Below are 26499 nucleotides of genomic sequence, written 5' to 3' on the forward strand. Positions count from 1 at the left end.
TATAAGGTAGAGGAAGATGGGTGCGGATGTTAGCTCAGGGCTAATCTTCCTCAAAAAAACCAAAAAATGTCCTTTGACCCATAATACTGTCAAGCCATGCTGCAGCAGGTATCCCACATATAAAGTAGAGGAAGATGGGCGCGGATGTTAGCTCAGGGCTAATCTTCCTCAAAAAAACCAAAAAATGTCCTTTGACCCATAATACAGTGATGCTTAGGCTCATTGGGTCTAATGCCCTCTTTTTTATAATAAATATTTTGTAACACCCTCTTTTCTATCATGAAATGAAATCTTGGATAATATAACCTATCTAGAGACATAATTTCAAGAATTCAAGAAACTCCTTCAAAGAAACAAAGGGAAAGTAATTTATAATAAACGTAACAACATAGTAAGACATATCAATGCCCGCATCCGTGCGTGGAGTTACTGTGGCGGCCTCCAAAGCAGACTAGGGACCAGTCACAACTGGGAACATCACATCAGCTGACTGGCCCAAAGCAAGTCTTCAGGCCACCTCTCATCCCGGGGGGCAGGAGAGTCTAATGCTCCCACAGGCCCAGATCAGGAAGAACCTGAAAGCTTTGGTGTAACTGAGTCAGGCTCCAGGCTGTCAGTTGGATGCTTGTGTTTGACTAAGTGACCTTAGACAGGACACTGCATGTGACACAGTCCTCTTTTGGTTGAGGCTATCCCATGCACTGACACCTGGCTCTGCCCACCAGTGCCACGAAAGCTACCCCCAGCAAATATGCTTTGCCAAGTTTCCAACAGCCCACTCGTAGGCAGGCTAGCCCTCTTTAAGAACCTTTGTATCCATCAAGCTCATGGGACTTATTCTCAGATAGTAATCATAAAAAGGACAATGCTATTTGTCTGAATATATTGATGTCAAGGTTATTAATGACAGTATAAAGTTGGAAACAATGGAAATATCTTAAATGAATGGAAGATTTAATTAGCTATGATTTTTCCAAACAGGGAATATTATACAGTCATTAAACAGAGAAATAGAATCCAAAAAGCAATGTGAACCCAAAATATCACTTATGATATACCATTGATTAAAAGCATACGTGACATGTAATCTACATAAAAACGCAAATGTGTATGAGACAAAGAAGGAAATAGTCTAAAATTGGTGGTCATATGAGAATGCATCAGCTAATTATTGCTGTGTAACAAATGACCCCAACATTTGGTACCTTAAAACAACAAGCAATTGTTAGGTCATGGTTCTGTGGGTCAGCAATTTGGGCTGGGCTCACCCCGAGTGATTCTTCTGCTGGTCTTTTTGGACTCACTCGTACCATGATGGCCAGTTAGAGGCTTGGCGGAGCAGGTTAGTCCAAGGTGGTCCCACTCACGTGTCCAGCAGTTGCTGCTAGCTGTCAGCTGGGCCTCTCTCTGCAGCCGGCTAGCCATGGACATCTTCTCTTAACAAACCTGGAAAAGTGCACAATATTTTAAGCCTGAATTATAACTTTAAAGCTGCTGAAGGAAGAGATTGATAGAGATCATTTTGTGTGTACATTTTAATACTATTTCACAAAGGTCTAATTAACCACAGAATATCAGAGTCAAAAGGATGACAGACCAGCCATCTGTCTGATCCAAGGAAGACAGGTAGGTTTTATCTGAAGTGTCAACTAAACTAGCTGGTGCTGGACTGGCATTAGAGGCTGGTGTCTCCAGGGGATAGAGAGCAGTGCGCGGTTAGCTGGGCAGCCAGGTTGGCCCCGGGGTCCGGATTGAGAGCGGTGAGGTAAGACCACACACTGGCCGTGGGAAATTGAGGCCCCTGGAAGCATGAGCTCTTGTATTTGATTCCTTCCAAGGAGTCTGCTCAAAGCGAATAGACCTTATCTGGCTGCAGCATTTAAAGACACTGGCATTTTTTACATTTTTGACAAATGACTGACAAACGGTAAACTCTGTGCACAGGTGGTGGTGCGGGAACTGTTGGCTCAATACACCAAACAGTATGAAGAAAGACCGATCACTAGCCTGCTGCAGAGCTGGGCTGAGTCTGGGGGAGACAAGCTGAGAACCAGGTATGTAGCTGCTCAGGCTGTCACCGTCCTTGGCCCTCAGTGTCCTCTTATTGAGCCTGAGTGCAAAGAGTGCCTTGTCGTGGCACAGCTCACTCTTGTTTAAATTTTCAATATTTGGCATATGCAAAAAATACACGAATATGTGACATCAATGCTTGTGCGCACCCTCCCCAACTTGAGAGCCAGAACATTGCTAAATTCTGTTCTTTCTACTTGTGTTCCCTCTTTATTGCATGTTCACTGTTCCAAGCACTTTATGGGGTTTAATCCTAAATACCCTATGAGGTAGGTTATTATTTCCATTTTCCAGATGAGGAAACTAAGGCACAGAGGTTAAGTATCTTGCCCAAGGTTACATGCTAATGAGTGACAGAGCTAGGATTTGAACCCAGATAGTCTGGCTTCAGGATCCACACCTTTGGTTGTCTCTATTGATTTTTTAGTATTGTTTTTAAGCTTGATAAATAAGGCGTATTGTATGTGGTATTCTGTAGCTTCCTGTTTTCTCTCAATATTTTGTTTCTAAGATTCATCCAATTGTTACCGGTAGCTGAAGAGCTGCTCTCTTTGCTCATATTTCATCATGTACACGTACCACTATTTACTCATCCATTCTAATCTCCAATATCAGCAGACATTTGGGTCATTTTTGATATTTTGCGCAAAGCTCTTATGAAAAATCTTGTATGTGTTTTCTGGGGAATACGTGTAAGAGTTTCTACAGGGCTTTCAAATTTAGTTGCTGTGACTCAGAGCAAGAAATAAATTTTACATTACTGCTGACACCCACACATCCGTAAAGTGCCCCCTCAATAGACACAACTGAAGCAAACATTTCATAAAACACTGCTCATCCTATCACTCATCATGCTCCCTAATGTTTTCTAATTTTATTTTTTGAAATATTGATCTCAATCCTTTACATTGATTTCATGACCCATTAGTGATTTGCAATCTGTTGTTTGAAAACACTCAATAGTCTACATTACCTAGGAGTGAAATTGCTGTGTTGTAGGTGTGCTGACGTTCAACTTTACTAGATAGTGCCAAATTATTTTTCAAAGTGATTGCATAAATTTATACCCCACGAGCAGCATGTGTCCTGTGGAACCATATCCTCCCCAACACTTGGTATTTTCAGGCTTGATTTTTGTGAATACAATATAAAAAAAAAATCTCTCACTGTGACTCTAAATTGCATTTTCCTTATTACTATTAAGGTTGAGCATGCTTTCACATGTTTATTTGCCATTTGAATTTCTTCTTATGTGAAATAACTGTTCATGTGTTTTGCCAATTTTTCTATTATTTTTGTTTTACTGATTTTTAGGGGCTCTTCATCCTTTGCTGTTACAGACGTCACAATCATCTTCCCCAAGTTTGTGGTTTGTCTTGTATTTTCTTTGTGGTGCCTTTTGGTCAACATAAATTCTTAAGCTACAATTGGATTTATCAATCTTTTGTTTATATTCCACACTTTCTTCACCTTGTCTACTTTGAGACCATGAAATATATATTTTTTAAAGTTCGTGGGTTTCACCTTTCACATTTAAGTCTTGAATCCATTAGGTTCAGTCTATGGTGTGAGGAGGGATCTCATTTCATTGTTTTCTCCCTTAGGGATTGTCAGTTGTTCCAGCCCCGTTTACTGATTGACTGTCCTTTCCTAGTGATCTCCAAGGCCCCCTCTGGCATGTACTAAATTTCTATAAACGTGGGAGTCCATTTTTGGGGCTATTTTGTTCCTAGTCTGTTTGTATATCCTTAATCTAACAATGCATTGTTGCAATGATGCTAGCTTTATAATTACATAATATACTAATATATAATAGAGATTCAGAGTGATGTTGGCTGTTCTGGGTCTTTCACACTTCCATGTAAGTTTTGGATCAGTTTGTCAAGTTCCTCAAAAAAAAAAAACCCCAAACCTACAGATACAAAAAAGGAAAATATTCTATGATCGCACACATACGGGCTATCTAGAGTAGCAAATTCATAGACACAGGAAGTAACATAGTGGTTACCGGGGCCGGGCGGGGGAGGGAATGGGGAATTATTGTTTAATGGGCACAGAATTTTAGTTTTGGATGATGAAAAAGTTCTGGAGGTGGAGAGTGGTGACGATAGCTTGATGTGAATGCCGCTGAACTGTGTTCTTAAAAATGGTTACAATGGTAGATTTTATGTTATGTATATTTTACCACAATTTTTAAAAGTCGGCTGTAATTTTCTTTGAAAGTGTATTTGATCTATATATTTTCAGAAAAATTGACATATTTATAAAACCGATCTTCCTCTCAAACATTTTAACCTTGTAAGTGTCTTCCAGAGACTTAGCATTTTCTCCATGCGTAGCATATCCTTTCATAGATTTATTACTAGGTACTTTATAATTGTGTTTTGTTATAAAAAGAATATTTTTTAAATTACATTTTTGGTTATTGCTGGTTTATTATAAATGCAGTTGACTTCTGCATATAAACCTGCCTGGAAAGCATTTCTTCTAAATGTATCTGTAGATTCCTTGGGGTTATTTTTTCCATAGACAATTGCATCATCTGTAAATAAGGAGTTTTTCTTTCTTCCTCCTCAGTTGTTATTCCTTTGATTTTTTTGTCTGTAGAAGCTGTTCTTTTGTCTTATTCCTGGTTTTGAAAAGAATTAGTTTAACCTTTCTAGTAAGAATATTTGCTGAGGTTTTTGGTAGACACACTTTGCTTCCTAAAGAAGCTCCGTCTATTATTTTGAACGTATTCTTGTCATTGCTAGATGATGAATTTTACTGAAAATGATTTTTTGCACCAATTGAAATGATCTTATGATAGTTCTTTAGCTGGTAATTTGAGAAATAACCCTTGTAAATCTTTTAATGTGAAACAACCCTTGCGTCCCTGAGAAACGTTCAATTTTTCATGCTTCATTATTATTTTTACATTTTCCTGGGTTTGGTTTGCTAGTAGTATTATTTTTTAGAATTTTTGTTTACTTATTGGCTTATCATTTTCCTTTCTTGTACTTCCCTGATTTGGATTTATGTCAAGTTTTACTGTTCTCATACAGTTATGCGGGGAGCAGTTTCTTATTCTGTGGGAGAATTTGATAAGTTATCTGAAAACTATCTGGGTCTGGGAGCATGTTTAATCTGCTGATTCAATTAGTTTAATTGTTTTAAGACCATTTAGGCTCTCTCTTCTTGTGACAGTTTTGGTATATGGTATTTTTCTAGGAATTTATCCATTTGGTTTCGAATTTATTGGTTTAAGGCTTTTGTACTATTCTCTAATTATCTTTTTAACTTCTGCTAGATCTGTAGTTATGTCCCGTTTGTCATTCCTAAAATTATTTCTTGTACCTTCTCTCTTCTTTATTGTTTAATCTCACCAGATATTTGTCTAGTTTATTATTTTTTCGAACAACCAGCTTCTCCCCTTATCGACCCTCTGTCATACCTTTGCTTTCTACTTCATTGACTTATGCTCATAAATATATTGTCTCCTTTATTCTGCTTTTGAGGCACTTATTACGCTTTTTTTCTTTTGTGTTTTTTTAAATTATTATTTTCATTTGGAGACAGATTATTGGTCTCCATCACCCAAGTGTATTGAACTAATTTCCAAGGAAACTATTCATTAGAAAATATAATATTAGAATCCTGATTACGAACATGGGAAATAGAATAAATGAGAGTATGGGACTTTTCATATCTGCTGGCATGAAGTGAAATTAAGAAATCTGTCGTCTGTCCTTCCCCCCACCCTCCCTTTTTTTCTTTTTTACTACTGCTCAGATTCCTGTTTATTCAAACTGTAGTCTACCTTAAAGCTTGAAAACATCAGCTTCCATATCCCAAGACTCTTTCACTTAAGTCTCCTCAGTTTGAATGCCTCAATTTGTCCTGTGCGTCTTTTTAATATTTCCAGCCCTGAATGGGCATTTTACAGTACTGATAGCATTCCCCTCCCAGGTTACTAGTTTGAAAAGCTTCCAACATAAAAGGACTTGAAAGAACAATGCAATTCTCATCAGAATCAGTTTCATCCATTCAGGAAACTTCTTCCCAAACTGTCCGCACATCATCTGTCCTTTCATTTCTTTTCCAGATAGCAGAGCAGGGCTTGTTTGCATCATTTTGGAAGCATAGCAGACTCTCACTCATATGCAAATCTCTATTCCTAACAGATTTTCCAGGATAGACTTGAGATGTGCCAAAGGCAGTATTCCAATTGTAAATATTTGGAAAGTTCCAGTCCATTTATTTTTGTCTCGGTTATTAACCTCCAAAACAGTACATATCTCTCTCCCACACATCCAGATTTTACTGATTCAGTCTGTCTGTGTTTATCTACTTAAGTCCCAAAACTTTACTCACTCTGATTTTTATGTCTATTAAGAGCAGCCTTTGTCATCCAGCATGTTTTCAGCACACTCTGTGTCCTGGGAACTTCTCTAGGCACTTGTGATGCGGCAGCGACTGTGGGTTCCCAGTCTTCACGGAGCTTATGTTCTAGAAGAGCAGTTCGAAGGCAGTTATATTCAAGAGAAGAACCCATGAGCAGGTGGGGACATGAGGAAAGATGGGCTGAGAACTTCCCGGTGCCCTGACACCCCTCCATGTAGGCAGCCATTTGTGTGGGCACCCAGAGATACCCCTCATCTGGACTGTAGGAGAGTCAGTCACGGTGCTGAAAAGGCGCCATGAGACTAGGTGAGGAGGGCAGGGCCTGGCTCTGAGAGGGGCTGTACCTGGTTCTGCGAGCAGCTCCATTCAGTCCTTTCCTGTCCCAGTGAGTGTGTCTCTCCCCCTCCCCCAAGGGGCTTCCCCTGGAGCTCCCCCTGCTCTTATCAACCCATGATCCCTAGGAGGCTGTGGGGGTTGAGGAAAGTCCAGATTCTGTATTGTGCTTGAATGTTTTGCCATATTATATTATGAACATTTTCAAATATTTAACAAAATTGAAAGAATTTTAATGAACTGTCATATACCTACCATCTATACCCTACTGCTAACATGTTACTATACTTGCTATGTCACATATATATCCACGTATCAGCCCCTCAACCCATCCATCAATTCATCTTTTTTTTTTTGATGCATTTCAGAGTAAACTGCAGACAGCATACTTCTAAGAAACATGAACATCGTTAACTAGAGCTCAATATTTGGTTACAGTTTTTTTGCCCTATGTAGAATTTGAATACAATGAAATGCAAGATCTTGGGGGCTGGCCCCGTGGCACAGCGGTTAAGTGCACAAGTTCCACTTCAGCGGCCTGGGGTTCGCCAGTTTGGATCCCGGATGCGGACATGGCACTGCTTGGCATGCCATGCTGTGATAGGTGTCCCATATATAAAGTAGAGGAAGATGGGCACGGGTGTGAGCTCAGGGCTAGGCTTCCTCAGTGAAAAGAGGAGGATTGGCAGCAGATGCTAGCTCAGGGCTAATCTTCCTCAAAAAGAAAAAAAAGAAAAGAAAGAAATGCACAAATCTTAAGTGTGCATTCATTGAGTATTGGCAAATTGCATATACCTGTGTAACTAAAACCATTATTAAGTTATAGCTCATTAGCAACACTCCAGAAGGTTCTCTGGTGTTCCTTTTCAGTCAATTTCTGTGACCACAACCCCAGATGCAGCCACTGTTCTGATAGCTTTCTACCATAGCTTTTCCTGTTCTGGAATTCCACCTAAGTGGAACCATACAGCACGTACTGTTTTGTAGCTGGCTTATTAACTCAGCATAATGATTTTGGTTTTTTCTTGAGGAAGACTGGCCCTGAGCTAACATCAGTGCCCATCTTCCTCTACTTTATATGTGGGACACCTACCACAGCATGGCTTGCCAAGTGGTGCCATGTCCACACCCGGGATTCCAACCGGTGAACCCCGGGCCACCAAAGTGGAACGTGTGCCCTTAACCTCTGCGCCACTGGACCAGTCCCCGCATAATGCTTTTTGAGATTCACTCGTGTTGTCATGTATATTAGTTCCATTTTTGTGTGTGTGTGAGGAAGATTCACTCTGAGCTAACATCCATTGCCAGTCCTCCTCTGTTTTTTCGCTTGAGGAAGGTTAGCCTTGAGCTAACATCTGTGCCAGTCTTCCTCCACTTTGTATGAAGGATGCCTCCACAGCATGGCTGATGAGTGGAGTGGGTCCACACCTTGGATACAAACCCGCAAATCCTGGGCCACTGAGGTGGAGCGCATGGAACTTTAACTGGTCGGCCACAGGGTCGGCCCCAGTTTGTCCCTTTTTATTGCTGAGTAGCATTCTGTCTTGTGGATATACTGGGATTTGTTTTCTATTCTCTTATTGATGGATAAACCCCTGGGATATTTCCAGTTTTTCACTCCTTTGAATAGAACTGCTGTCAACATTCATCTACAAGCCTTTTTTTGCATTTCCCTGATGACCAATGATGTGCATTTGAGTTTAATTTAAATTTTACGTAAGTTTGGAGTCATTTTGACCTTCTTGTAAAATACGAGGAGGTTTCCTTGAGCGGTATTCCTATTGTTAAGAGAGTCTGCATGGCATGGTCAGGCTTCACGTGTGACTCATAATAGGCGGGTGGATGAGATCCACTTCCTGTAGCATATGTAGTTCACAACCTCAGGTGGACAGAGTTCTACAGTAAACACCCCAAGGAAGGTGGTTTCTAATAACAACACTCACAGTCTCCAGGCTGCATAGTAACAGTCCTTGGAATGACTAAAACATACTTTTCCATAAAGTATGAAAGTTCTTTACATTTTTTGTTAAAGAGACTGAGACAGAAAATCAACCTTCTAAAGGTCAGATTCAGAATAAGTATTTATATAATTTAACTTTCCTGATAAGTGGCATGTAAATAACCTCCCATCTTTCTCGTCCAAATGGAGGGCAAGTATTAATTCAGAGTTTGGCATTCTCAAAAGCATACTATCGATTGCTTCTTAATTTTCTTTTGTGGCTTCTGATTAAGCAACAACAACAGCTACTTGTGGGTTTTTAATTTTAATTAATGAAAAATCTCTTTGGGTCTTATAATAACTTACTTCCCAAGGGCCAAGGGGTAAGCCTGAGCTGTGGGAAACTCTAAGTGTGAATTAACCTCTTAGCTGTCAGTCTAAGTTCTAAAGACAGAAGTTTCATTGCTGCGTGGGGGATGAGGGTACAAAATTAGCATAAAAGGTAAAGTGCATGATGAAAAAGCTGTAGGGTTTAGAGGGAGACTTGGGTAATTTGAGTTTGTTTGTGCCTTGGCCTCTTAACTCCCCCGTGCCTCAGTTTCCTCATATGCCATACAGAGAAGATAGAAATTACTACCTGCTAAAGAAAGCCACCATCTCTGGGGCACACTCTGGCCTGTGGGCGGCCACACCCCTCTCACTGCCCTCCAGGGCTACCCTTCCCTTAAACACCGGTGTCCCTTAGGACAAATCCCAATGTGAGCGTGTTTTACCCATGTGACCTTGAACAGGTCACTGACTCCTGCTGAGCCTCAGTCCCTCAAATGGTATATTGGATAATTACAGTATCTGCATCATAAAATTACTGAGATTATTGAGTAATTCACAGAAAATACTTAGGATCGTTCCTGATGCATGATGCATTTAATAAATATTATTCATTGACCAATACTTTGTGACCGATGTATTTGATTACTAATTCATTTATAATCATTATTATAACAAATGCCCAACAATGGTTGAGTAAATTATTATAAACATACTTGATGGAAATTATATACCTGTTAATGAAGAAAGACTGTAAAATATTGAACGCTACTTTAGCAAAACAGGAAGCGAAAAGCAGGAAAACAAACTATCTTTATGCTACAAGGACAACCACGTAGGATCAACCGGGGCCAAGCAGTCATCAGAAAAATGCCGAAAGAAGCACGAACACAGCAAGTGAGAGGGGAGTGGTTATGCGTACTTACACTGCTTTTCTATTGGAAGAAAACTTGTTTTGAAAAAACAAACCTCATCTATTTCTTTGAAATGAATTCTTTGGTGAGGACAAGATAATAATGATGGTCACTGTGTTTTTCTTTCAGTTTCCTGGCATTTAACATGGACACAGTCGGTAATCTCACCTTTCTGTTGAAAGCAGTGAATTTTCGTGAAAGGGTTCTCCAGCGGAGTTTGGTGGCCAGAATTTATTACAAGGTAAAGACACATTGTGTTATATTTTTCCTTTTGATGTGTGTTTAAGGCATGTTCTTGCTGGTGAACTATCTGCTAAATGTAGTAGAGGATGAGTCGGCGTGATTGCGAACTTCTGGAAATGGCTACCACCGTTCTACAGGCCATTTTGCAAGACAGCCTTGCTTGCTTTGGAGGCCTCAGATGCTCCTGTTTAACCCTTTTCTATCATCTTTTAGAATTCCACCCTCAAGCATCGTTCAGCTGCCATGGGAGTTGATGAGTGGAGTAATTCTTAGCCCTTATTGTAATTGAAAAATCATTGTCTATATGTATAATGAATACATTGTTCTCTGGCAGGGGCGGGGGAGTGCAGCAGGCATATGTGAAAATTAACCATTGGATTAGCTTGAGATGCGCTCTATTTCCTATTAAAACACACATGATGCTCTGCAAAAACATAAAAGCTTGTACAGTATCAGCATTGATAGAAATCTAGAGGGAATTTACACCAGGTACAGTGCCAATGGGGTAGGTTTGAGGAAACACCCACCACAGCAGCAATATCTGTTTCATCTTCTAATCCCACCACAAAATAGCCAGCAAGACCCCAAGAGAAGGCTTTACTCCTCCTCTCTGCTCAGGCTCAGGGGCTCAGAGCTACTGTAACCTGAAACCAGACCACTGCTCCCACTCTGCATGAGAATTAGGTTCCAAGAGGGCCAGAATTGGGCCCCATGCAACTCTCCCCCTTCAAGACATCTCTTTTTATATCAGTGCCAAGAGCACATCTCTCAGAACAACAGAGTGAGTAGAAGGGATGAGGATGAAGGGCACATGGGGGTGGGGATTCTCTTAGGAAATGCTCTGGAGGCAGAAGAGCCCTGGGAGCAGAAAGTGGTCCACATCCACCCTGGTGGAACAGAGCCAGACAGATGAGTCCTGCTGGAAGCTGGGCCAGGGTTGTCCAGATCAGTCCATCCTCCAGGTTTAGATCTGAGGTGAGGTCCTGCCAGACACGAGGGCACATCCAGGTAGGTTTAGGTCACTCCGTGTTCCCTGCCCTTATCAAACAGGGAGCCAGCCAAAATAAGAGAAAGATGCAACCAATGGCAAAACTACTATAGATGCACCAGCAAGCAGAATTAATAATGGCTACAGTGTAATCTATGAGCTAGCTTTCCAAGACTGTAGAAGTAGAGGATAAAGAGGAAATGGCAAAAGATGATAACAGAGTGGAAATCATAGAAATCCTACCTATGGATCACAAATATTCCTGAAAATGCTAAACAAGAGGATCAGAAATAATAATAACAGACATAAAAGAAAAATATTTTCTTTAGTGTAAAATAAATCAAGATTTTAATGGGAAAAAACCTGTAGCTGGATATAATCTGCTAATCTAGAGTAAAGAGAATATCATATAAGCAACCAGACAGAAAATAAGTTTAACCACAAATGGAAAAAAATAAGGCTGGCTTCAGTTGTTACTCACCAGCTCTGAGTGGAGTAATATCTGCTTCTCTAAAGAGGAGGCTTCATAATCTAAGCATACTATTCCAAACCAAATTTAACTCAGGAGTGCAGGCAGTGCAAAGATATTTTCAGACATCTAAGAATTAGAAACAATTTCACTCATATGACTTTCCTTTAAAAATTATTCAAAGACTTACTCCCTAGGACATTAAAAAGAATCAAAATTAGTAACTTGAAAATAAGGAAGTCAAGATCCAAGAGGATTGGTGGTCCCTGTGAAGCCAACCAATAAGTATTTGTTTTTAAAAAAAATACTTACAATGTTCAGAAGCTAAAAATGTTTTTCGGGAAAAACATGAGTTAAAAAATAAAAACTTGACTAATTGGTTCTGTAGTAGATTGGGTTTATAATATATTCTAAGGTAAGAAAACAGCTAAAGTAAAATAAAAAACATGCTCAATTTCTTACTTTAATTGCAAGGTGGGCAAAAGACATTGCTTTGTTCTGATTTGGTTCATCAGAGAAATATAGATTAAAATATATGTTTCATTAGGGCTGGGCCCATGGCCTAGTGGTTAAGTTCAGGATGCTCTACTTTGGTGGCCCAGGTTTGGTTCCCGGGCTTGGACCAGCACCACTCATGGGTGGCCATGCTGTGGTGGTGACCCACATACAAAATAGAGGAAGACTGGCACAGATGTTAGCTCAAGGTGGATCTTCCTCAGCAAAAAAGTAAAATAAAATATATATGTTTCATTAAATTGCAAGTCAACATGGGTACTAAACACATAATGCTTATTATCCAGATCTCTACAGAAGACACGGCAAAGATAAATAAATGAGAAGAAGTTTGTGTGATGAGAGGCAGAGCAAAGAACAAACAGAAAGCATGTTCTTGGAGTCCTTGAAGGTCCTCCAGCACTGTTCCTCCAGACTTGCCCACACAGAGGCTGGAGGGCTGTTTTAAGAGTTCCCACTGCCAATTGCTCCTTGGGTTGAGAATTTCTCTGGGAACTGCTGCCCAAAATCTGCTTTCTCTTCATTGTGATGTCCCCTTTGTCTCTTGTCTAACTCGCCTAAGTACAAGTCCCCTGGCCCTGGCCCCGGAAGGTTAGTGGTTTGATCTTGAGCTGCACTGCTCTGGTAATTCCTTGAAAACGACTTTTCCATTGCAATGCGATCCCTAACTTCAATCCACAATAAGCCAGGGAGAGGCATCTTCTGACACATTTCCATCCTAGGGGCCATAGATCCCTCCAACTTCCACCTGTAGAAAGTGGAAGATTCGATTGAAAATGGGCCATAATGTGAAGTGAAAGAAGTTTCAGTTCTCCTTGAGAAAGCATGGACCATCATATTAGATGAGAAATAAATCTTATCGTATACATTTTGTATGGAAACAAAGCAAATTATATACATTGATGTATAGTTATATATATGAAAACAAACATGATTTTTTAAAAGAAGAGTAAATATAGATTGGCCACAGCAAGATATTTTCAGATAGCTTTCAGAAGATTGATATATCAGTCTGCGAGGGCTACCGTAACAAAAATACCACAGACTGGGACTTGAACAACAGGAATTTACTTTTTCATGGTTCTGGGATCTGGAAGTCCAAGACTGAGGTGTCAGCAGGGTTGATTTCTTCTGAGGTCTTCTCTGTGGCTTACAGATGGCCGCCCTCTTGCTGCCTCTTCACGTGGTCTTCCCTCTGTTCTTAAGTGCCTCTGGTGTCTCTCTTCTTACAAGGATGCCAGTCAAATTGGATTAAGACCCCACCCTCATGGCCTCATTTTAACTTAATCACGTCTTTAAAGACCTTATCTCCAAATACCTTACATTCTGAGGTGCTGGTGATTGGGACTTCAGAGTATGAGTTTGAGGGGGACACAATTCAGCTCATAACCGTTGGCAATGTTGACCTTAAAAAATAAAAAGAATTTAAAAACATTAAACAGTACAAAGCTACATTAATGATACCATAACCATGAGCTTTTATGTGCCAAATGACAGATCATCTGTGGTAGCCCCAGCCATCCCTGCCTCCTGAGATTCCTATGCAATCGTCTTACATACGGTACCAGTCCTCTCCCAGATTGTACCAGAGTAGGTCTGTGTGACATACAGCAGAAATGATGACAGATCCCCTTTCAGATTAGATTATTTCAACAAAAAGCAGTTTCCATCTTGGTTGCTGCCTCCCTCTTTGGATCACTCACTCTGTGGGAAACCTCGTCATGAGCATGCCCTGTGGAGAGGCCCATGAGACAAGGATCAGAAGCCTCCTGCCAACCACCACATGAGTGAGCTTGGAAGCATGTCCTTCAGCCCCACTCAGAGCTTCAGGGACTGCAAGGACTGGGGCAGTCAACAGCTTGCTACAACTTTGAGAGATCCTACTAAGCACCTTCTAGATGCGTGACTTTCAGAAACTGTGTGAATAATGCTTGTTATTTCAATCTGCTGAATTTGGGGGCAATTTGTTACATAGTAGTAGATACCTAATACAGATTTGGGCACCTCAGAGTTGGGTACTGATGGAGCAAAAAACTAAAATGTAGGTGTGCTCTGAGAAAAGTTTTGGTAGAGAACTAAAATGCCTTGAAGAAATTGTGAATAGAAGCCTATAGTCTTGTTAAAGCTGTGGGTGGGGACTTGCAGGAAAGTGATGTCAATACTTTTGGAATCTAGAGGAAGGGGGTTCTTTGTTATGTAGTGGCAGAATTTCATAGCAATGTTGCCTGCAGTTACATGGAAAGTAGAAAATGTACCTACCCACCTAGGGGATTGAAAGTGTTGAAAGTGCTGCCTGCTTTCTTATGCTCATGTGTCCCTTAACGAGGGGATACCTTCTGAGAAATATGTCGTTGGGCAACTTCGTCGTTGTGTGGCTATCACAGAGTGTGCTTAACAGATCTGGTGGTATAGCCTACTACACGCTTGGCTATATGGTACTGATCTTATGGGACCACCATCGTGTATGCAGTCCATCACTGACTGAAACGTCATTATATGGTGCATGACTGTATTAAAGGTGACAAGAGAGAGAAGCTAAAGGAAACACTTTAACGTGAAGGAACTGGCACTTGCTATGGCTTTGAAGCTCCCCCAGCCCTCCCTATGGTAAATGTATTCCTTTTCTGTGGGTGCTGTAACAAAATCCCACAAACTAGGTGGCTCGAAACAGCAGAAATTTATTCTCGCAAGTTCTGGAGGCCAGAAGTCTGAAATCAAGGTGGGAGCAGGGCTATGCTCCCTCTGAGACTCTGGGTAGAATCCTTCCTTTCCTTTTCCTAGCTTCCGGTGGCTCCTGGCAACTTGGTGTCCCTCGGCTTGTCCCGGCAGCAATGTCTGCTTCTGTCATCATATGGCAGCATGCTGAGAAAACTAGGCAGCCACAAACATGTGTGCCTTTCTGATGATGGAACGATGCCTCGCAGGGAGGAACCAAAGCCCAGAGGATGGAGCCAAGAGCCGTGGAGAGTAAAAACTCCTAGGCACAGGTAGGACTGAATCCGAATCGAGAAACTTCTGACATTTGCTCGGCTGGATTTCAGAATTTCTATGGCTCAGTGACCCCTGTATTCCTCCCATTTTCTTCCTTGTTGAGCAAGAGAATATATAAGTGGTTATCCTGTTCCTGTCTCCCTGTTGGCCGTGTAGGGACAGATAATTTGTCTCTTAGTGAAAAGACTTCAAATGAAGAGGAACTGTACTCAAGGAATAGCATCTGAGGAATCTTTCCTGCACCTAGACTAGACTTTGATGACGGGGTTCTGGAATTTGAACGATGCTGTAGTGGGATGAAACTTTTGTGGACCTTGGGAAGAGGTGATGATGGGCTGTAATGGATAGAATCCAAGAAGGCCTTCCATGATCCCCCCCTCCAGGTAGTCACACCCTTATCTAGTCCCGACATTACATATAGTACCAGGGCTGGTATGTAGCCAACAGAGTACAGCAGAAGTGATGATGTGTCTCTTCTGAGATTATATTATAAGTACGCTGTGCCTTCTGCCTTCTCTGTTTCTCTCTCTCTCTCTCCCCTCTCTCTCTCTCCCCTTCTCTCTTGGATTCCTCACTCTGGAGGAAGCTACTTCATGAGCAGCTCATGGCAAGCTTCTTGCCAAAAGCTATGTGAATGAGCATAGAAGTGTTTCCTCCAGCCCTATCAGCTCTTCAGGGATGGTAAGGACTAGGGCAATCAACAACTGGACTGCAGCCTCGTGAGAGAGCCTGTCCCAGAAGCACCCGGTCAAGTCGTACCCAGATTCCTCACCCTCAGAAATCGTGTCAGACAACAAGAGATTTTTTTGTTTTAAGATGCTAAATTTGGAGATAATTTGTTGCTTAGCAATAGATGACTAATATAGCATCTGAAAGCAAAAATCATTTGGTAGCTTTGGCATTAATATGTACTTTTTTAAAATGAAATACGAGAGGAGATTATAATGTTTTTAACCAATATTTCCATTTAATAACATAAGGTGGCATTCTTTCTGTGTCAATGAGGACATGATAGCACAATATTCTGATGCTTCTAGTTTTTCAGTTATTATAGACAGTGCCACAATGAACATTCTTAACACTCTGCCGTTTTTAGACTTTACACACTGCCCAACTGTTCTTTACAAATGTTGAACCAAAATGTGCTTCCCCAGGGTCCACGTTTCTCCACACTCATTTTTCTAACACTCTATTCCTCCAACTTTGTAACTTTTTATCTTCAGGATGTGGGAGTCTGTCAGCTTCTTTTCATATTTTTATTTTATTGACATTAGGTCCACTGTAATATACTTTTAGTTCTATTTTCAGCATGATATTAATGCTCTCTGGTGTTCATTAAATATTCAGAACTACTTTCTACTTATAGTTGTTTTCTGCCAGAGAATGAATTGTTCACAAGTGTTGATTTTCTGGTTTTGAGAAAAGAAAACCTTTATATACACAGGAGTGTGTTTTCTGAACATAAAAAAAAATTTAAGCAAGTGATGTGGCAAAGAAAGGCAAGGGTTTTAGAATCAGACAATTATATGTACTCACTTCTGAATCTATAAATTTTGGATCGTAAGAGTAGTAGACACAGTACAAACTTGTTGCAAGGATGGTATACAATAGAATATGTAAAAAAAAAAAGCATTTTAAAAAATGATAAGCTTTGCACTCATGTTAATCATCTCAGTTACTACCATTAATGCAACCATTTTAACGGTCGATTCAATTCAGTATTCATTGAGCAATACGGTTTTCTAGGGCTGAGCAGGGAAGACCACAAAGATTATTAAGATATGCTCCTGCCTGGGTTAGCCCAGTTAGCCCAAGGCAAACTGAAATAAGTGCTAAATTATGACAAAACCTACAAGCTTAGAGGAAAGAATATTGACTTCTACATTTTAGTTGGTGTTTTGGCTCAGCTTTGTGTTCAGCTTGCTATGTTGGCCTGTGTCTTCCTCCATCAATTTGGTGTATCTTGAAATAAAATGATCTGTTCAGCATTTGAACATCTGACCCCAACAGTCTGGGCGATGGTCTCTGGACAGTGTCCAAAGGTGGGTGATTTCATCTCGAATGCCAGGATCTCATAAAAATAACTACGTGATTTGGTTCAGAATCTTTTAAACATGTAAAAACATGTGGGCTCCAGAAATCTGCTTTTCTTCTCAGTTTTTCAGTAATGCTCTTTAACTTTTCTCAAATGTCCGTTTTATTTTAAAGACACTTGGCCAGCCCTTCTCAGCACATTAGGGAGCCCATTTGTCTCTTGACCTGGAACGAGTGCTGAGGGCTGGTAGTTCGCAGTCAGAGTTGGAGAGTCAAGACCACTAGGTTCTCGTGAGAGCATAGGGCTTTACTACCATCTGATAATGCCTTTTCCTCCTTGGTGTTGCCAGAATGTAACTCAAAATGGGGCCAGGAAATGTCCTTTGGTGTGCTGGTGGCTGTCGAGGGAGACAAGCTCCTTAGCTTCCCTCGGAAGTCCCGCCTCTCCAATTTTCCAAAATCATGTTGCAAACGTTGCTCATCAAGGTTGCTACACCCTTTCCCCATTAGTGGGAAGAAAAAATAAACCAATAAACAATGGCTTGTCACTTTGAGAGTACTCTATTAAGGACGTCTGTCATTTTATGGAGAAAAATCTATGGAAAAAAGTATAGACTTTCATTAATCAATATGTTTAACAAATGACTGTTTATTTTCAAATGTGTGTAACAAAAATTGGACAGGTAAAGAGATGGGAATATAAATGGGGTGAGAATAGTTCTAGTTAACCAGGAGTTGATTCGTGTTCTGTCTCTCATCACCTGTAATCTTCTTCCATCACGCTAGTGGTTCCCCCACTTCAGAGTGTGTAAGAAATACCAGGGTAAGAGTAATTTTGAAAATCTGATTCACGCTGCCCTCTGCCACACTGCAAGGCTAAGTGGAAAGGAAAAGGGAAGTGGTTTGCAAATGTACATCATGAATCATCCTCACAATCCAGGGGCAATAAACTAACTTGGAAACAACCCTCATAAGTTGTTTTTTTCTTGTTCAGAATATGAGATTTGGGTGGGGATGAATTGGTGGAGGCTGGAAATAAGATGATCAGAGATGTAACTTTCTAGAGCTTTCTGTTTAGAAAAATTCCTGTCACCTACAGTTTTTATTGTTGTGGTCAGTGGGCAACCTGACGACTTGTTTTTGTGTGTGTGACTTTAAAGCTCATAATTTAGATCTTTAAAACATAATAAAACCAAGTACTTCTGTAAAGGATGTCTTTCTAACAGATGATGCTAGCTGTTTAGTTGGTTATAGTTTTAGACTGACAGCCTCTTTCCTTGGGTCACTTGGTTGGGATTTGAAATCTTATCTGAGTCCTTGTCTGTGGAAAATGTGAGCTGTGTGGGCGATTGGGTGGCACACACATGGCACGTGCTGGAGGTGGGGCTGACAGAACCTTCATCAGTCGCGGGTCTTCAAGAGCTTTGGTCAGATGGTAGCTGGTACCCAGAGAGGAGCTGGGAAAAGCCATTGTCAATGGACGCAGAGAGAAAAGCTGGTGCTGGTTTGCTGGTACTTATCTGAGAGTTTGAGGGTGGGGACAGAGAACAGAGAGTAACGGCAGCTGGGTTGTATTTGCTACATTTTTTTAAAGCCGATACAGTGGCCTGAATAACAGATGTTTTACTAAAGATCTCTTGGCACAGAAATGCCAAGAGCTTTGTTCCAGAGACAGATCAGCAAAGACAGGAAACAGGATTAGAAATCAAATTTCCTGAGTTCGTAGTTTGCGTTGGTCTTGGTGCGTTTTCTTACTCCTATGGGCGAGTTGGGTTGGGAAAATGATCAGAAGACCAGGACAACCTGACGGGGAGGCCTTTGTACCTTCAGAGTGGGGGCACAGCCTAGGGAAAGGCCACCTTGTCCAAAAGTGAGGCCCTCTCTCTGCTGGCTGGTGCTTGAACTTCCTGTAATGGGGAACATGTTCCTGTTCATCAGTGAGAGATAAGGCTTAAACTCCTGAATCTCCAGAGAGAGGGGGAGGTGATTGGCTCCCACCTCGGAGGAAGCTATACTTGGTGGCTGAGGAAGGGGTTGATGGTGATCTGGAGAGACCCAGGAATGGACAGGCAGGAAGATCCGAGGCTGACTGTGCCCCCCTCCCAGGTATGTGGTGCTTCCAAGCCACAGCTTGGCACTTTCCCTTTGTTGCTGGTCATAGGAAATGTTTCTGTGTTGTGATGTTTTCCTCTTTCTTACTCCCTTCTCCACCTCATAGCAACCCAGTTAATACTAGGAGTTGCATTTTCTCTTTTTCCCTCATCTCTAACTTTCGCCATCTTTCTCTCATAGAGAGCACCCTAAATTCTCTCCCTAGGGAAACCTATTATAAGCAGGGAAGGGAAAGGGAAGAAGGAAGGGGAAGTGAAGAGAGGGGAAAGGAAAAGGAAGTTATTGTCCTGGTAAGTACACGGGGGGTGCTGTCATTTTCTTTGGCGTGTGAGAGCTGGAAGGGTCCTTTGGGGTCATCCAGTCATATCCACTCATTACAGATAGGCAACCTGAGGGTCAAGAAGGTTAGTGGTTTCTTCAAGGTAACACTATCACCAAGAGCAAGGATGAGACTGAGATTTGATTATGCAAATATCCTATTTTTCCTCAAACTTCCGCCCACTATTTTTAGTATCCATCTATTATCTTCCTGGAAATAATACTGTAGCACTTGCCTAGTGGGGATTTCCTATTTCCCTCATTCCTACTACATTTATTAATTAAAAGCAAGAGCTGTCCCTTCTCGTCCAATTACTTATATATCCAATTAATTATTAATTATGTCGGTGTGACTTTATAGATCTTTATTCTATATTTGGCTTGCAATACAATACTATCATCATTAATTTTCTTGCTCAAATTGCTCCAGCTTTCGCCATTGAGAGCTCCTTCAGATTAGCTGCTATGTCCCTTTGATACGTCCCCATTCTTTTTTTAGCACTTCCTTATTTTCTGACACCACAAAATGTTCCAGGCTCCTCTTGTATTTTCTCTGCCAGACCTGTGATCAACCATTTCTCTAAGGATCTCTGGTCCCGTTTTTTGGAGAATGGTATTTGAAAACCAGTATCTTGTTGCTGGGTGTGCTAAATGCTGCTGGGGTGTCACTGCTTCTAGGCCTGTTCTGAGCTAGGAAATACACGTTGTGTTTACTTGCTCACACATTCTCGCACCGATCTGTCTGTATATGTATTAGAAACCATGAGTTTATACTGATACCTCTGATTTCAATCCAAAACCACAAACCTTCCATCTTTCCATTTGTAACTTCTTCCTCTGAGGAAGTGAGAAACCTGGTTTTCATTGTCTACTATGTGTTCTCTTATTTCATCAGCCCTGGTATAAACATTAAGCAGTTTCAGAATTGCTAACCCTTACCTCCGTGAGAAACACATTTATGAACATACAGTCTCTTTCTTTTTTCCTTCTCCACACCCTTCAGTGAAGTTCTGTTATTCATTTGCAACACAGGTTCATTTGTTACTGTTTTTATTCTACTTTGGGAGCCCGCTACATACTGGTTGATTTTAGTCCATTCATGTTTTGGCAATGTGAAACATTACTAAGTTTCTAGGACTCAAAACTGTGCAAAACTGTATACTCTTCTCCCCACATACCTCCTATAGGTGTCCAGTCTTTTTAGTTTTTGGCTTATCTTTCCTTTATTTCTTTCACACAAATAAGCAGAGACTTGTATTTTCTTATATTTTGTTCTCTCTTACACAAAAGATAGCATACTATAGATACTCTTCTGCAGTTTTTTTCCTCTTAACAGTGTCTTGGAAAACACTATATCAGTTCATAGAGATCTACCTCATTCTTTGTTTTTCAATAGCTTCAGTATAACACACTCTGTGGCTATACTGTAGCTTTCTCAGCCCCTCTCCAGTATATGGGCATTTAATTTTCCTCCCAATGTTTTTCAGTTAGAAATAATACTGCAATGAATAACCTCATGCATATGAATTTTAGTATTGTTAAGGTGCTTCTTCGGGGCAGATTTCTAGAAATGTGATTGCCGAGTCCAAAGGTAAGTGCATATGTAATTTGGTTAGTTATCACCAAATTCTCCTTCAGAAGGGTTGTACCAGTTTGCATTCCCCTTGAGCAATTTTTGTTTCTTCATAGCCTCGTCAACAGAATGTGTTCTCATACTTTTTTTTTTTTTTTTTTTTGCCAATCTGATATGTGAGAAATAGTATCACTATGTTGGTATAATTTACATTTCTCTAATTCCGGGTGAGTTTGAACAGTTTCTCATCTGTATGAGGGCCATTTTAACATTAATTTTCATGCATTGTCTATTCATCTCATTTTCCCATTTATCCACAGGGTTTTTGGTATTTTGCCCATCGATTTTTTTTTAAAGATTTTATTTTTCCTTTTTTCTCCCCAAAGCTCCCCAGTACATAGTTGTATATTTCTAGTTGTGGGTCCTTCTAGTTGTGGCATGTGAGATGCAGCCTCAGCATGGCTTGATCAGTGGTGCCATGTCCACACCCAGGATCAAAACTGGCAAAATCCTGGGCCGCCAAAGCAGAGCATGCGAACTTAACCACTCGGCAATGAGGCCAGCCTCCATCAATTTTTAAGAGTACTTTCTGTATTAAGGATCCTTACCCTTTGTCATATTGCAAAATTTTTCTCCCAGTTTGTCACTTGTCCTTTGACTTTGCTCATGGTGATTTTTGGCCATGCAAAAAAAATTTTTAACTTCTGTGTAGTCAAATGTAGTAATTTTTTTTTTTTTATTGCCTCTGGATTTTAATTGACAGAAAGCCTTTTCCTACATTTAGGTAAAAGAGGAAGTTCACTTGGAAACCTTGATCGTAATGTCCTGAGTAGTCAGCAGATGGAGTTTGAGATTGTCAGAAAGACTGAGAATTGAAGGGGAAAGTCCAAAAAGAAGGAGGGGCCCACAGAGAGGGAAACTTCAAAATATGTGTATGACCCCCACTCAGGTGCTTAACTGATGTCTGAAATATGCATGGGTGGACAAGACTTCAAAGAGCTCAGGGATCTTTAATTTGGAAGGCTTAAAGAGCTGAGCAGAGAATTCAACTGTTGCCTACCACATCGAAAGCAGAATTTGTAGTTTCAGTCCTGCTGAGTTAGAGGAGTATGAGCTTTCCATTGAACCCCAGAAAGGCAAAGCCTTAAGTATAAAACTATGTCCCAAGAAAAGGGATTTGCCCAAGCACCAAAGATAAAATTAAAAGAGACTAAAGGCAAAACCAAAATGATTCTTCCTCGTATAGCATAGGACCCAGTCTCCAAAAATTCAACTTTGTCTGCTAGTGATTTAACTGCATGTTGGAATAAACTCAACACTCTTTAGAACAAGATAACAGGATTCAGAATGAGTATTATTAATAGTGTCCAATATACAATAAAACGTTACCAGATATGTGAACAAACAGGAACATGGAATCCATAATCAAGAGAAAAATCAGTCAATAGAAAAAGACCCCAAAAATGACCCAGATATTGAAATTAGAAACAAGGGCTTTTAAAAAAATATGATGAATTTATTAAAGGGTGGACAAGATGTAATAAATGAAAATTTCCGGAGACTTTTTGAAACTGTGAAAAAAAATAAACAGCCAAATGGGATAGAACTGAAAAATACAGTACTATAAATAAAAAATTAATTGGATAGTATTAACAACAGATTGGGCACAACAGAGGAAAGGGTTAGTGAACATGAAGACACATCAATAGAAATCATTTGAACTAATGCACAGAGAGAAAAAAGATTGATAAAATGAACGGAACCTCAGTGACCTGTGTGACAAGATCATACACTCCAATATACACATAATTGGAGTCTCCAAAGAAGATGAGAGAGAATGGAATAGAAAAGGTATTAGCCAAATGTTGTGGTTTTTTTTGTTTTTTTGTTTTTTTTGCTGAGGAAGGTTCACCCTAAACTAACATCTGTCGCCAATCTTCCTCTTCTTTTCTTTTTTATGTGTACCACCACCACAGCATGGCCACTAGCAGATGAGTGGTGTAGGTCCATGCCCAATATCTGAACCCAGGCCACTGAAGTGGAGCGTACCAAACTTAACCACTACGCAACCAGGGCTGGCCCCTAAATGTTTTTTTAAATGACAGCACACAAATCGAGAGAATTCAGCAAGATTCAAGCAGAGAGGATTAAAAACAAACAAACATAAAAATAGGTCCACATGATAGTAAAACTGCTGAAAACTAAAAATAATAAATTATAAAAGTAGCCTGAGAAGAAAAAACATTAGAAGCAGAGAAGCAATGATAAGAATGATGGTTGAAACAGGAGCCAGAAAGACAATGGAAAAGATACTGTCTATCTAGAGTTCTAGATCCAGGAAAGATATGTACCAAAAATAAATTAAAGGCATTTTCACATAAATGAAAGCTGAGAGAATTTGTTGTCATCAGACCTGTATTACAAGAAATGTAAGGAACGTTCTTAAAGAGAAACAAAGTGAAAATACATGGAAATTCAAATCTAAAGAAGAACACTGAAAATGCAAAATGTGTAGGTAAATATTAATGATACTTTTCCTTCTTAAATTTTTTAGAATTCAATTGGCTGTTTAAAGCAAAAATAATTATAATTATTTAGGATTTTAATGTACATAAAATTAAAATATATGGCAATGAAACCACAAAAGATGGCATGTAGTCTACATGGAATTATACTGTTATAAGGTTCTTACGTTATACATGAAGTGTTATTAGCTAAAGGCAGACTGTTATAAGTAAAGGACATGTATTGTAATAGAGAAGGTAGACTGAGACAACAAGAGTAACCCTTAGCGAATCCAGAAGAAGGCAGGGAAGAAGGAACAAAAATTAAAGACCGGGAGACAGACTACAAGTAGCACTAATGTAGATTTGCACCAACACTACTGATAATTACACTAAGTGTGAATGGACTGAACATTCTAATTAAAAGGCAGATAATGTCATAGAGGGTTGAAAATAAGCAAGTCCCATCTACATGCTTTAAAGATAAAGACGCAGACAAAAAAAAAAGATATAGCATGCAACTAGAACCTAAGATAAGCTATATTAATCTCAGATAAATTGAACTTTAAGACAAGGGGTATTACCAAGGATAAAGAGGGTCATTTCATGATGATTGAAAGGATCAATCTGAAATTAATCATTTTCAGATTAAAAGAATAATCTGAAATAGGTAGGTCATAACAGTCACTTAAACATGAAGCAGAAACTGACAGAACCAAAGGGAGAAACCGACAAATCCAGTAATTGATGGAACGAGTAGACAAATTCAGTATGGCTAGAAAAATACGAACAACACTGTCATCCAGTTTGACCTATTTAGCACTAATAGACGTTTATTGAAAACTACACCTAGAACTACAGGGCTGTCCAAAAGATAAGTCTCAATAATTTTTTAAAAGATCGAAATAATGCTGAATATATTCCCTATCAAAAATGGAATTAAATTAGAGGCCAGTAACAAAAAGATATCTATAAAATCTCTCAAATATATGAATGTTAAGCAACACATTTTAAATAATTTGTTAATCAGAAGGAATCAAGGGAATTAGAAAATACTTCAAACCGAACGATAATAAAGACACGATTTATCAAATTTTGTGGGATGTAGTGAAAGGATTCCCTACAGGGAAATTTATACCTTGGAATGCTTGTCTTGGAAAATAAAAGGTTTAAATAAATAAACTAAGCTTCCACATTAAGAAGCTATAAAAACAAGAGCAAAATAAGTAAAATAAAGGTAATAATAAAAGTTAGAGAGAAATCAATAAAGTAGGAAAGAAACTATAGAGAAAATCAGCAAACCTAAAAGTTTGTTCTTTGAAATGATTAATAAAACTGATCGGTTCCGAGTAAGATTGATCAAGAGAGAAAGAGATAAAGCACTAACTAACAATATCGTAAGATGAAAGAGAGAATGTCATAACACACAGCACAGACATTAAAAATACAAAAGGGAATATTATAAACAATTTTATGTGAATAAATTCAAGAACTGAGAACAAATTCCTGGAAAAACACAACTTCAAAGCCAAGAAAAAAAATAGAAGGTCTAAAAATATGTATTAAATGAATTTAATTTGTAATGGGAACATTCCACAAGGGAAGTTCCAGGTCCAGATGGTTTTTCTGTTGAGTCCTATCGAACATTTAAAGACAGAATAATGCTAGTCTTACACAAGACTCTTTCAACAAACCAGCACAAGGCTGATACCAAGAACCATAAGTATGTTACAAAGAAAAAATTATAAATCATTATTCTTCATGAATATAGGTAGAAATATAGAATAAAATAGTAATGATTGAATCCAACAATGTATAAAAAGAGGAAAATATATCACCAAGTGGTGTTTATTCCAGGACTGCAAAGTTAATTTAACATTTAAATATCAGTTAGTGAAATTTTCAATATTGACAAAATAAGGGAGAAAAATTTATGATTATATAATGCAGAAAAAAAGTTTTGACAACATATAACACCAGTTCATGGTAAAAAAAAAAAAAAAAAAAAACAGTCTTAGCAAAGTAGGAATAGAAAATAATTGCTTCAACTTTGGAAGAGCACATCTACAGTAAACCTACAGTTAACATCACATCTGATGGAAAAATATCATTTACTTTCCTCCTTAAGATAAAGAACAAGATGAGAATGTCCACTTTCACTGCTTCTACTTGACATTACACTGGAGGTCCTAGCTGTGCAACAAGGCAGAAAAAGAGGAATAAATGACATCCAGATTGTAAAGGAAGAAATAAGCCTGTGTTAATTTGCAGATGAAATAATTGTTTACATAGAAAATATGAAAGACTTCACCAAGAAGGCCCCAAACACTACCAGAACTAATAAATCAATACAGAGTTGCAGGATACAAACTCAATATCCAAAATAAATTTTATTTTTATATACTATCAATAAACAATTGGAAAATAAAATGTAAAATTAAAACATTTACAATATCATTAAAGAGCATGAAGTTCTTAGGAATACATTTAACAATAAAAATTCAAACAATGCAAGATCTATACATTGAAAACTATAAAACGTTGCAGAAAGTAATTGAAGAAAACCTAAGTAAATGGAGAAGGATAGCTCGTTTGTGCATGGAAAAACTCAATATTGCTATGACGCTCATTTTCCACAGATTGGTCTGTAGATTCGACAAAATCTCAATGAAAATCTCAGCAGGAATTTTTGTAGAGACCCACAAGCTGATTTGACAATTCATGTGGAAATGCAAATGGCCTAAAATAGCCCAAACAACTATGAAAATAGTTGAAGAAATGTGGAGAC

The 26499-nt window shown here is 39.3% G+C and overlaps 1 protein-coding gene across 15 annotated transcripts in view; it reads left to right on the forward strand.

Annotated features, from left to right (window-relative positions):
- ACOXL (acyl-CoA oxidase like) overlaps positions 1-26499 on the forward strand; it is a 360313-nt gene that overhangs the window by 238626 nt on the left and 95188 nt on the right. For 9 of the 15 annotated variants that reach the window (XR_011525904.1, XM_070572146.1, XM_070572144.1 and 6 more), the window contains 2 exons: positions 1945-2054; positions 10096-10207. Coding sequence is in view for 10 of the 15 variants with exons in the window: in XM_070572146.1 (XP_070428247.1) it covers positions 1945-2054; positions 10096-10207 (222 nt within the window). In the remaining 5 variants the exon portion in view is untranslated. Of the gene's footprint in view, positions 1-1944; positions 2055-10095; positions 10208-14960; positions 15167-26499 lie in introns of all 15 variants that reach the window. The other 6 variants (XR_011525900.1, XR_011525903.1, XR_011525901.1 and 3 more) reach the window with 1 other exon arrangement.

Source organism: Equus przewalskii, chromosome 14 (genome assembly GCF_037783145.1).
Source record: "Equus przewalskii isolate Varuska chromosome 14, EquPr2, whole genome shotgun sequence".
Taxonomy (NCBI): domain Eukaryota; kingdom Metazoa; phylum Chordata; class Mammalia; order Perissodactyla; family Equidae; genus Equus; species Equus przewalskii.